A 13,208-nucleotide genomic window follows, 5' to 3' on the forward strand; every position below is an offset into this window, starting at 1 on the left:
AGGGGTGCTGAGAGAAAGGGGTAGGGGGTACAAATTAAACAGGCCAAATTCTGATGGAAGGGCCCAGTGGGGGCCCCGGGCCCCCATCCCTTAAGTGACAGCAAATCTTCTCCTCTGCCCAGCACACACTGCTTTGTGCTGGGTTGCAGTGTGGCCATGGAGGTGCTTAAAATACAATATTTTCTCAGGATTTTTTTCTAAGGGTATAATGTGAATAATGTGAGGAGTAAATGTACATAACGTAAAGTGGTACAACTGTGTGATGTAACGTGAATAAGGGACACCATCGCATGATATAATGTGAATAAAGTTGCACTACTGTGTGGCATAATTTGAATTGGGGGTACAATTGTGTGGCCATGACCCTTCCCAGCAAGAACACACCCCTGTTTGGGCTGCACACCGAATGTGTGCCCTGTTTCTATTTAAAATATTGCGGGTAGGAGCACCAAAATGATGACTGCTATGATGAGGGTTGACGATACTGGGAAAGGGGAGCAGGGTCAGAGGCGGAACTAGTGGCGGTGCTAGGGGGCACCAGCCCAAATCTTGCCTAGGGCGTCATTTAGGCTAGGGCCGGCTCTGGCACTGACCAGGCCCAGCATTCAGGCAAGCCACAACAGTCTGTAGTGCCATAGGAACTAGAGTGGTAACATTTCCCTACCCAGTCAGAAGACAAGACCATGTTCACAATCACTTTTCTCATTACAATTGGCACAAACACATACAATGGTCTCCTGCCCCCACCGCAGACTAGGAACCACCATACACAGATACATCATTAAGGGGCAAAAGATCATGTGACCTGAAAGCACAGAAACCAGGAATGTTCCACATGTAATACTCTCCCTATTCCATGCACCAGGAAAGGGACACATGGATTGTATCCACCCAGTGACAGAATAATGACACCAGACACAGGACAGGTTCTTGGGTATATATTTAAGCACATTTACAGAGCATTGTAGAAACGTCCAGCGTTATCACTGGATATTATAGTCATGTCATACAGAAATGATGTCCAAGTAGAGGGAGACTTGGTTCCCATCTTGAAATCCTGTAAAAGGAAATGGAAGGGAAAAAAAAAAATCTAAATAAATATTTACAGAACAGATCTAGCAATCTGGGAAGATACAGACAGAGATCCAGATACAATCATTAATCTGATCAAAAATAAGTAATATATTTAAAAAAATCTAAAGGAAGAGACTATCCACGGTTTTATCACAAAGGAAAGGACTAAACTGTACAATACAATATAATAAAGTAAATTGCTGAACATAGAGTATACTGCCAATAGAAGACACATGCAGCTGAGTCATGACAAACGGGTCACTGTGGGGTGTGCAAATTGATGTTTGTAAGGCTGTGTGTTGGGCCCTGGTGTATGTCCCTGCTCTCCCTGCTCTGCCCTGGGTCATTCTGTGAGTGTGTGTATGACCTATGACCCTGCCAAGCGTTATACACACACTCACAGATTGACAGTTCTGGGATATTATATAAGATATAAACAGGCAGCAGTGCAGAGGAACGCAGGTGAGATTAGAAAAGCCATTTATTTCTATGCGTGTAGAACGGACTTACCCAATAATCAGGACTCTGCATGCCGGCAAATATCTGCGCATACATCCCAACATGGCCCATTCCAGGAGGGACAAGATACACTGTTCCTGGACTTCCATGCTAGTGGCAGTTGCAGAGTTGCAGGGCTGCAGCACAGTCCAAAATTCAGTTAGGGGTGTCCCAGCAACTGCCACCCCAAACACCACAGTCCAGGACTCACTGACAGGTGTGGCTCCCCTATTTACATTTTGGACAGTGGTGCAGTCCCACCTCTGCAACTGACCCTGGCAAGGCAGTCCAGGAGCAGAGCATTTTGTCCCTCCTCGTATGGGTCATGTTGGGAGGTATATCTGCGGTCAGGTATGAGTCAGGCTCAAAGTGGTTTCAACCCAGCCTGTAACATGACAGTTAGGAGCTCATTGGCAGTTATTTTATTTCTGTGCACTTTATCTGTCTCCAAAGTTTGAAACATTTCCACATAAATCTGAAGTCCCCTGTTATCCTATTCCCATCTCAGGAGTCTGGCTACTGGCAGCAGTGCAGTGTGATGTCATAGCTGCATCGCAATTACTACTGCATGCAGGTTCCAACAGGTAATTGCCACACAAAGCAGCTGACTGAGCAGACCTACCTTCTTACAGTAAGTGACAATTCCTACATTTTCTGTCCAATTTGGCCTGTTTTCCTCCGATTTGGCCAATAAATTGGTTGAAAAATGTATGAATTTCTCCACCATATGTATTAATATGCACTTGTGTCATATTTTATTACTTTATTATGCAGTCAACAGGTCAATATCTTCTGGGGTCTGAAGCCCATCATCTGATCTGTGGCTACCACCCAATTATAATTGTCAGCGTACCAAGACGTGGCTGATCTAAAGATCTGCGGTGTGTTTCCTGCTGTCGGCGAGCGGACCCGGCACTAACGGCAGAATCTGTAACATCCAGTGCCTGCAGCTCCAGAGCAAGTGGGACTCCCTCCGGTTCGGAGGTAAAGAGCGGTATACAGATATATACACTCAGCCGGGACCCACGAGGAGCAGCCGGAGGAGCCATCTCCTGAGCACAAGATACATTACACCTTATCGTTGTGCCGAGCAGCAGGTAATACCCGCACTTTACCCCAGCTCCTACACTCACAGCTTGATTTGCTCCCTCCAGGCAGAGGTGCCCGGGGAAAACAGTTAAATTATTCATCTACCAACAGCATTCCGGAATAGCTAACTATTAGAAATGTTTGGCCGCGTTAAAGGATATACTTATTTCTATATCACCGGGATATATCTCTTTTGATTTGTGGTGACAGCCTTTCTCCCTTTTTCCCCTCTGGGATATAAAATCCAAATAAGGGATTGTGGGTAAATAATCTGGGACTAGCATTTTCCAGATAAATATATAGGGTTATGGGAAATTTAAGCTAATTGTGCACTGCAGAATATTTTGAGGTCATGTTTTCTTGATAATATATTATAAATGAATGTTATGTTTAATAAAACATTATAATAAAATAATTTGGATAATTAGTTTTTATACTTCATTTTGCGCTCCCTCAATTAACCAGATTTGAAGGTCCTAAAAATGGATATTCCGCAAAGAAGAAACAAGATGGCCAAGGTTCTGCGCGGTAAGTGACGTAGATAAACCTGTGATATAATATTATATGAACCCTCTTAATAACAAAGCATACGCTCTCCCTGGTCATGCGCCCATACTGAATATGGGACCGAACTCTGCAAGGATCGCTAATTGGAGTTCTCAATAACTGAGCGATTATCGAATGACTGAGCATGTGCAGCGATTATCGATTAATTTGCAATATCACAGGGCCATTTATTCTCCCCTTATAGGGTGCAGTGTTTTGCTCACAGTCCCCTCGTTTCTCTATATCCAATGTGAATTACCCCCTAAGGTGGCATAGGTTTTGGGGGTACAGCTACATTTATTTAATGTATACAGTTAACATATACAGTATCAATTATATATTTTTATTATATAATTTTATATCTTTTTAATTTAGGATTCAAATATTGTAATTGATCTCTCTCCTCAAATCTTAGCGTTGCCTGTCCCATTAGTACAACCCCCAATATACCTGTTCCATCTGTACAAGACCCCCATATACCTGTGTCATCTTTACAAGACCCCCATATACCTGTCCCACACTAATTAACACAATACTTTTTATTTTGCAAAATATCACGGGCCTGTTGTAATGACGCAGAACCCAGGACACCAGTGTGACTGTTATTTGCATTTTACTTACAGGTCTAGAGAAGACCATCCAAGATGTGGATGAATATCTTGACTGGGCAGAGGTAGGTGAATAAAAGATCTCAGTCTATGGAATATGAGGGACTATGTTATGTACTGCCAATGTAGCCTCTCCTCCCTGCCGTCTTTGTGATTGAAAGCGGATATCACCGGGAGGCATGGTGTAAATCTGGTGGGAGGTGGGGCTTAGTTGCAAGACCTAAATCCTTGGGTGGGGCTTAGGTCCATATCTGCCAGGTAATATGCGCTAGGGACAGGGTGGCTTCTAGGCAACGCATCGGCTCCATTCCGTATACGCCAGACAGGGGATGCCAAAATAGGAGGGTAATAGCATCCCATAGGAAGTGCTGTATCTGGGGCCCATTTATCATTGCATTGCGGTTAGCTGCAAATATCAAGTATTCCCTGTATGTATGATGCCTCTCTCAGCCACATCCCCCCATAGGTTCCTATGGGCAATGATGCTCGATTTATCAATATACGGGATGTAAATCAATATTAGACCCTGCAGCTTCCACTCTGGGCTACAATGGGAACCGTCCCCAGAAGTAGCCGCTGTGTATGTGCGATCTGGATGACCACACATGTGCAGCACACCCGGCAGCCATCACAGGGACAGGCTCTTAGTAATACATCACAGCCAGTAAGATCCCACCCATGCGGAACATAACTTCCAACTGTCCTGATTTTGAATGGTCCAGCATCCCACCTGGGGCCAGCAGTGTCCTACAGTTGGGAGGGGGGCAGTTGGGAGTACCCCAGTCAAGGTGCCCATACACGGTGCAATGATTGCATGCGTTTTGAACTTTTTAGTTCAGAACGCATCACATGTAAGCACAAACTGCACCACGGTCACTGCAGCTTGCGATGCACAAAGTACAAAAAGTATGTGCAGGCCGTACCTTGTGTACTAGATCGCATCACATATATTTCAGAGCGTGGGCTGATGTAGCGAATCAAATACGATTGCACCGTGTATGGGCATCTTCAGTGCTGCTCTGTCTAGCAGAGCAGGAGGAGATAGTCGCTGTGGTAAGCGCACAATGTATTATACTCTGAATGAAATGTAATAGCCCTATAACATTTAGTAATTTGTATTAGTGATTACACTCTGTTGTTCTAACGAAACCTATTACATTGTCTTCCCTGTACCACAGAGCCGCCGCCAGAATGCTTATAAGAGGTAAGTGACATTCATATGTACAGGACAGTAATGGCGTCTGTAAGATGTACACTTAGGAGGAATGACTGATGTATTCTTATTCCCATGAATCATATAGACCTCAATGTAGCGCATCATCATGTGAACATCATCATGTGAACACGTCCATCGGACATGAGTACACAGTGGAGGTGACACGACTACATCATGAGGAATGGAGGATGATGCACAATGCCCATGGTCCAATCAGATCCAGCCTGTCAATCTCCATAAAGTATATATCTGTGGCCTTCTAATCGGTTTGTATTGTGTACATGACTCGCTTTAGCAATGTCACTTACAAGGCTTCTCTTCTCTTTATAGGGACGTGACACTGGAAGTATGGCGTCGTAATCGTTTTGTGGTCATGACATAAGACCCTCAGGAAGAAGATGGGTGTGAATCTCTGCGCTGGTGTGTGTTTTTCTAGAACATCTGTGTTAGCTGCCTTGTATCTATTGTGGAGCCATATTACCATCTTATACTGAGGGGCTAGTTGAGCTCAGCTGGGATTACGTGGTTGTCCTGGGGGTCTAGAAGCCTTGTGGTAGACCAGAGAATCTTATGTGTGACTGTGGGGAATAACCGGGTCCCCTGGTGTGGGTATCAGACGGGTTCCATAGGATCCGTCTAAATCCCACACTGGGAGATCTGGTAATTCCCACAGCTACACATTAGGCAGGCATGGACAAACTGTGGCCCTCCAGCTGTTGGGAAGATACACATCCCAGCATGCCTTGCCATAGCAAATCTGTGGTAGTGCATGCTGAGACGTGTAGTTCCACAACAGCTGGAAGGCCATAGCCATGCTTGACCTAAGGTTAATAACTATATAGATATCCTCCAGTCTGCCACAGCGGCCTCTGGACTTTCCCAGTGCTAATATCTTCACCACGCAGTCACAGCTGACCTCAGAATGCAATTACACCAAATGCCCCTTAGTAGTTCCATCTGCTCACAATGGATGGTAACATCTAAAGCAGCATTAACCTAACACAAGGACACACACCAGCGCAGACAATTCACACCCATTGGGGGCAATTACACCTCCCCCCCATCGCCATTGAAGGCAATTACACCTGCTCCCCCCCCCCCCATCGCCATTGGACGCAATTACCCCTTCCACCCTCTGTTTCCAGCATTAAAAACACCAATAAAAATGTTACACCTCACATGATTGATTGCTGTCAGCCTTCTGTTGAATGCATTGCGCTCATTGAGAGTATGAACGGATTACACCGGGGATACAAGCCTACGGTGGTGTGTGTAGCCGGTGACTGTGAGCATGTATAATAAGGAGATCGGGAGACTGCGTGGGCACAACGGAACTGCTGATAGTCTGCACCAGCCTCAGGCTCACACTAATCCAATCACTGAGAATTATGGTAGGTAAAGGGTCTGTCATGCACGGTTGGACCGGCCTACAGTAGTACAGGGGAAACCCACATTCTATGGTGTATTTTCTATAGAGCATTGCCATTCTTAACCATTTGAGTGCCAACAGCTCTGTGAGAGATGCGCAAAATATCCACTAACAATGCCAGCGTCGCTCACATTTGTTATATAAAGGTCAAATAAAAAATGTTATGTAAAAAAATATATATATTATATTTCCTATACAGGGTAAACATTACCGGTCATTTTGATGAATACAAATGTTGGCCGGGCAATTTTCACACTTACTGTATTTTGACAAATTCCCTTGGCACTCAAAGGGTTAATCTGATCCACTACCATGCGTGCACTAGCAGTAATTACTATATACATATGGAGCGCTGTTTGTTCTTGCAGGAGCTGGCGCTTCCTTTGCCAACCCCCACCAGCCCTCGCCAGGGGGCGTGCACGCACGAGACGCTCGCATTACCCTTGGAGACGGAGCTCTCCGCCACCTCCATCACCGGTCGCCGCCCCGACCCCCACCCTGCCTGTCTCCCTGAAGCAGAAATGGGCAAGGTCCTGCCGCCTGGCCGCCGAGAGACTGGGACGCATGTGAGACTGATGGTCTGATGGAGTCCCTCTCTGCCAGCGAGGATGTTCTGGTGAGAGCTGAGCAAGAATGAGAGGGGCTCCATCTGTATTTATTTATCAAGGGGATCAGACAATGCACTCTCTAATGGTGACTGGCCACACCCCCTCCGGAGACTAGCCACACCCCTGTACAAGCATCCCTATCACCGTCAAATGTTGGTCAAAACATCAACATTTGTGTTGACTACAGAATGTCGACACAGTTTTAATGTTATATCATGGGACGCGTAAACTTCTTTCACGCATGATTGTCCCAGTTTTTCAGCGGCGTGGGATGGGAACCCTGCCCGTCTCCGCATCAGGGTGGCTCCGTAGGAAGGGGACACGTGAGCATCTCATGTGTGCGCATCCCCCTATATGCTATGTAACAATGTTCTAGTGGCAATACTTGGAGATAATATGCATATGTCCTTATTCATGTAGTATATTTTTCTCCACATGGTGCTAGACACTTGGCACAACTTCGACCGTGGAAAGCAATTCCTATACTTTGTGTACATTTACCAGAAAATCTAGTTGATAAATCGTCCCCTCAGTATTTCCTGACTTATTCTTGTTTGCGGAGCAATCTATGGATTCCTGCTCATCAGTGTTGTTAGATATCAACAGAGGTTAAAGTGAGGGGGAACGGGGTGGAACTGAGTTCCACCACCTCTAATGGTAGGGAGAACAGAGTTCCACCTCTAGCACAGTCTTGAACAGTAATTCCAACAGAAAAGCCTGTCCCAGCGGCTTCTTCTGGCACAGAGTGAAGAAGTTGGCCATCTTCACTTAAGCAGTGGTGATGGCATGATAGAAACATAGAATTTGACGGCAGATAAGAACCACTTGGCCCATCGAGTCTGCCCCCTTTTTTAAACATGTTACCTCAAACCATATTTGATCCTTATTTTTTTTTTGTAAGGATATCAATATGCCTACATGCTTGGGATAGGCATATTGATATCTTTACAAAAAAAATAAGGATCAAATATGGTTCGAGGTAACATATTTAAAAAAAGGGGCAGACTAGATGGGCCAAGTGGTTCTTATTTGCCGTCCAATTCTATGTTTGTATCATGCCATCACCACTGCTTAAGTGAAGAAGAGCAAATTCTTCACTCTGTGCTTGCTGAAGACCGGGTGAGAGGGGGTTGGAGGGACATTATGTGTAGAAAGGGCACTACTGTGTGATTTAATATGAATCAAGGGCACTACATGTGGTGTAATGTGTATATGATTGTGCTACTGGGTGTTGTCATTTTAATTGGAGTAATTATTATGTGACCATGGCTCTGCCTAATGTGGAGGGGGGGGGTGTAAAAGGAAAGCAGTTCCACCGCTTGTCCAGGTCCACTTTAAGCCCTGTCCACGACCCCCATAAAGGCAGCAAAGAATAGGTGGCAAGCATAGCGAGCCACTGTGTCTGCAGCGTGGCGAGTGCAGCAAGCATGCAAGGTGCTTTGTTTCGCTCGCCCCACTGTCTGAGTCCCAACAGTCGGGATTTCGATGTTAGGCTAATGACTGTCGGAGTCCCAACTGTCGGTGTGCTATACTACACCCCAGACAATCAATATGCACACAGTGAGGGTACTCTCACATATTGGAATATTATGATTACCAACACAAGTAGATATTGTTAGGAATCATAGGAGAATATAAACATTTGTGTAAAAGTACAGTAGATGTCGTGAAAGAATTTTGTCCGTTTACAAAATATTTTTAGCAGTCATAAAGAACTGTCAAAGTAGTTTCTAACAACACAGAATTGCAGGTGCATCAAAGCAAATATTCATGGCAGTGGTATTTGGGTAACCACCCACTAATGACTCATCTTACACAATATATTCCTTTTACTGTCAAAGAAAAAATATAGCTTTGTTATGACTTTTTACACAATACATCCGTACGGGTGGTACATTTGTATGGAAATGCAGCCACATTCTTCTGTACACAAGTAACTAACTGCTAAAAGATACATAGGTGCATTCCTTATTGGGTTTTTTTTTAAGTTAAATGTAATCTGAAGATGTAGAAATCCTATATGGCATCATTTTTCCTCATTTTTATGCAAATACGAGGTTTGTTTGTTTTTTTTCTAAATCTATTTACTCTGATTCTCTGGATGCTTTGATTCTTCATTCATACTCCTTATAAGTAACCTACAAACACAGGGCATGATTCAGATGTGATTGGAGAGTGCACTAATATGATAATTCAGCAGGTGCCGAGTCTGATATTCTGTAGTAGACACCTCCTGTATGCAAAAGTAATCTGTTCTGCATCCTAGGACACAGCATAGGACAGCTGCCTCACAGGTGGGGTTGCTGAACACAGCAACTGCGGCTACAGCCAAGAAATCTCCATCTTCCAACAGAGATCCCAACCTCAGAACTAAGCCAAAACAGAGATGATGTGCCTTTATTTTGGAAACAGGGACCGGTGTAGCCCCCTTGCCAACAGACTGTCAATCACTGACAGTATGCACCTATAGTGCATCCAATGACTCCGTACAGCGCATGCTCAGTACACAAAGCATGAAGCATTTCCTTTGCACTATGCACCACAATACCATGGAAACCTGAATCAGGCCCACTGTGGTTGAAGCAGGTTGCATAAGACAGACATAGAGTTTGATGCATCAAGGTGCAAAATGCAGCCAAACTTCTGAAAATTCAGTTTTTGAAAGCTACCGCATATGCACCAAGCAGGGTTGACAATAGCATTTTTGTCAGCTGGGGCAAGGCATTCATTTTGCACCACTCCATCTCCCTCCCCTCAGTGCATGCAAATATGGGTATCACACATCCAGCACAAAGCTCAGGAATGCAATCAATTCTCTAGACCAGGCATGTCCAACCTGCTGCCCTCCAGATGTGCTAAAACTACACATCCCAGCATGCATTGCCATCATTCGAGCATTCCCTAATAGCCAAATTGTGGCAAGGCATGCTGGGATTTTAGCACATCTGGAGGGCCGCAGGTTGGACATGCCTGCTCTAGACGATAATGCCTTATAGTAGCCTATGGGCTTCTGTAGAATGGAGTACAATCTATGGAGGAAAATTTTACCAGAGTACCTCAGGGATCTGTACTTGGAGCAGTGCTCTTTAATAACTGTGTTGTTGACATTGTAAATGGTATCAAATGGTAAGTATGCCTTTTACAGATGACACAAAGATATGCAACAGACACACCAGGAGGGGTAAAACAAATGACTGAGGATCTGGGTAGACAGTTCATTGATAATAAATGCAAAATCATGCACCACAAAAACCCAAAGGTTAAATATGGTATCGAGGGTACTATAATGAAACTACTGAGGAGGAAAGGGATGTACAAGTTACAATGCAATGCAACAGGATCTGGAAGGCAGGTTGACAATGTATAGGTGGGCCCCAAAAAGACATACACTAGGTCAACTTTGACTAAAGGTTGACATTGACCCCCCACCCCTCCCCCTTCTTATATAATTTTTTGAAGTGTCACACCCCGTATTAATTAGAACCCATGACCTTTCTTACTGGAGACAGACACGAACTGATTGAGCAATTTGGGGGGCACCAATATTATCTTGCCTTTGTATTTTAGTTCAATCATGCAGTGTTAATAAATGCTAAATATTGTGTGTGCATCATATCAGTCCCACAGTGATCTTCATGTACATTCTTATCACCCTAATCACCCAGAGATAATACAATAATAGCTGTACAAGGCAATGTGTTTGTATTTTACACACTGCCATCTGGTTTGTCAGGTCTTGCATTTTTCGACAAAATATATAATGTCTTTTCATATGTTTTATTAAGGCCAACACCCTAAGCTATAGTCCCTGACAACCTGGACTGACACTCTTTCTATACAGCGAGTTTGCTGTGTTGTCCATGTCACTGAAAAAATAGAAATATTCTAACAACAACTTTTATGAACATTGTTAAAAAGATAGATCTATAATGCACAAACACTTGGGGCTTCTGCCTATTGTGGCACAAATAGAGCCTTCACCCAACTCCAAAAGAATAGTATCCCACAATTAGGCCGCTACAGGTTATAAAATCTCCTTTAAAATGTGAAATCACTTCAAAATTTCTTGCACAAGTAAAACCGTTCTTCCATTCATTTACATTTACTGTACTTGATGAAATGACTACAATGGTTGTCTGTAGCAGCAGTCTAGTTTTGAAGAACGCAAAATTCTTTTTGGTAGGAAGCACCATTGTCGACCACTGTGTGAGTGTAGTGCAGAATTTTAGAGTGGAATACTGTCCCTTGAGGATGAGGAGGGCTGTGGCCAAACTGCATCTGTTATCACTGAGGACAATTCTGTTACCATGTGGGCTATAGTTTAAGTGGACGCCAAGGGAGAAAAATTTCCCAGTCAGAGAAGAAGACAGTCATCTGTTAAGGATCCATCCACATCATTCTCCTCAAAAAGCTTGGCCTGAGCAAGGTTTCTGCATACTGTGTGCCCCGTCAACTGACTTGAGAGGAAAAGGAGGCTTGGGTGCCGCAACATGCTAAACAGGTTTGATGGTGGTCATGCAAACTTTGTCTGGGAGATCATCAGTGGTGAGGAATCATGGATCAGTTTTGACCCAAGACCAAACAGCAGTCGGCCCATTGAACCTGAGCTGGAGGTGCTTCACCACAGAAGTTCAGACATAACAGCAGCATGGCCAAGCAGATGGTAGAACTGTCATTTAGTTACTGTACCACTCATGCAGCAGGGCTCTGCTACTGGGGACTGTTACCAACCAATGTCTGCCACAATTGTTCATGAACTCATGCTCATGGTGCCCTTCTTCATCACAACAATACACCTCCCTTTCCAGGAAAGTGGTGGATTTTTTCCCATGAACACTTCTATGAGATTGGCTATCCGCTGTACAGTCTAGAACTGGAACCATGCAACTTATTTGGGTTGACTAAAGTCAACCCTAAGATGCAAGGTATTCAATTTGAGTCACTGAAAGCTACAGTGGAGCTTCATCCAGCACACAGAGGTTGGCAATACTCTCTTAAAGATCTGCTGGACACCAGCATAGTTGAAAAGCTGGACCCAGTAAGCTTACCTATGATTGCTATTATCCTATCTTCCTTATTATGATGACCTTCGCTGTCTTCTTGGTGATAGTCAAGAAAAGCATGCAAGAGCTAGTACAGTCTAGTGGATAACTACAATAATACAAAAACAAAACAATGTTGTCATTGAAATAAGCTGACTGGTTGTAGTTATTTACAGTGACTGTTTAATGCCCTGGTTGAGATTTCTTAAAGGATAGAGTGAGAAAAATTGGATAAAGATAAAGGGGGTTATTCAGACCTGATCGCACTCCTGCAATTTCGCAAGGCAGACAGTTGTCAATCGAGTGCACATGCGTATGAATTGTAGCGCACATGCGCAAGGCCAGTCAGCGAAAACCTTCTGCACTTTTTCTAATCGCAAGCCGTTCGCAAGTTTGTTGATAGAAAGCCGGCATTTGGGAGTGGTAACAAGCCATTTTCTGGAAGTGTCAGGAAAAAGGTGAGCGTTCCCAGACATTTTTATGGAGGGTGTGTGAGGTCATATCCAGCCTCAGTAAGCCTGTTTCTATCGTACAGGCAGAGTAGGTTCTGGGCTACACACAGACTGGGAAAATAATTTGATTAGTTTTTGTGATTGGATTTGCAGCTATCCGGCGATGCAGAGGGCGGGTTTCACTCTGGTGTGGCAGCTAGCTGATCGCAGGGCTCTGCAATTTTGAAGAGCAGTGATCATACCTTAATAATCCCCAAAGTACCAACCAATCAGCTTCTAAGGGCCAGCTTCAATTAGCTGTAGTTAATTACCATGGAATTACTGGGGTGAACCATTATATAGAGAGTGGCAGCCTGCCATCAGACAAGAAGCTGCAGGTGATGAGGATTTCTGTTTGAGTTTAAGGAGGCTTAAATTTATGAAGACCCTTATATGGTCTCTTTGCAGGGCCGCGTTCGCTCACACGGGGCTGATGTTTGTTGTTTGCGCATGCGCATTTCTGCGCATGTGCATGCGCTGGGTGCATGCGGCCATAGCTAACAAACTGCTGGATGCATGCACCCATCCTTGCAAGTGGAGGGCAGGGGGAGGTGGGCCGGCTCATTAGCATATAGGAACGCCCAGCATTTCTTGGGCCTTCCCATGA

At 44.4% G+C, this 13,208-nt stretch overlaps 1 protein-coding gene and 1 long non-coding RNA gene across 2 annotated transcripts; one reads left to right on the forward strand and one right to left on the reverse strand.

Annotated features, from left to right (window-relative positions):
* Nucleotides 1–923: 923 nt before the first annotated feature.
* On the reverse strand, nucleotides 924–1,699 carry LOC146079535 (uncharacterized). The gene is made up of 2 exons (XR_014474592.1): nucleotides 1,585–1,699; nucleotides 924–1,057 (listed from the first exon to the last, which is right to left on the reverse strand). It is a non-coding gene; the product is annotated as an uncharacterized LOC146079535 (long non-coding RNA).
* A 385-nt stretch (nucleotides 1,700–2,084) lies between these two features.
* LOC146079536 (uncharacterized) lies at nucleotides 2,085–6,200 on the forward strand. Its single transcript, XM_083186273.1, has 7 exons — nucleotides 2,085–2,203; nucleotides 2,347–2,669; nucleotides 3,127–3,189; nucleotides 3,831–3,880; nucleotides 4,994–5,019; nucleotides 5,117–5,272; nucleotides 5,362–6,200. Exons 3-7 carry the CDS (start codon nucleotides 3,144–3,146, stop codon nucleotides 5,411–5,413), a joined length of 330 nt encoding a protein of 109 aa, XP_083042399.1. The 5' UTR covers nucleotides 2,085–2,203; nucleotides 2,347–2,669; nucleotides 3,127–3,143; the 3' UTR covers nucleotides 5,414–6,200.
* The last annotated feature ends 7,008 nt before the right edge of the window (nucleotides 6,201–13,208 follow it).

Source organism: Crinia signifera, chromosome 5 (assembly GCF_055691185.1).
Source record: "Crinia signifera chromosome 5, ASM5569118v1, whole genome shotgun sequence".
In the NCBI taxonomy this organism is placed as follows: Eukaryota; Metazoa; Chordata; class Amphibia; order Anura; family Myobatrachidae; genus Crinia; species Crinia signifera.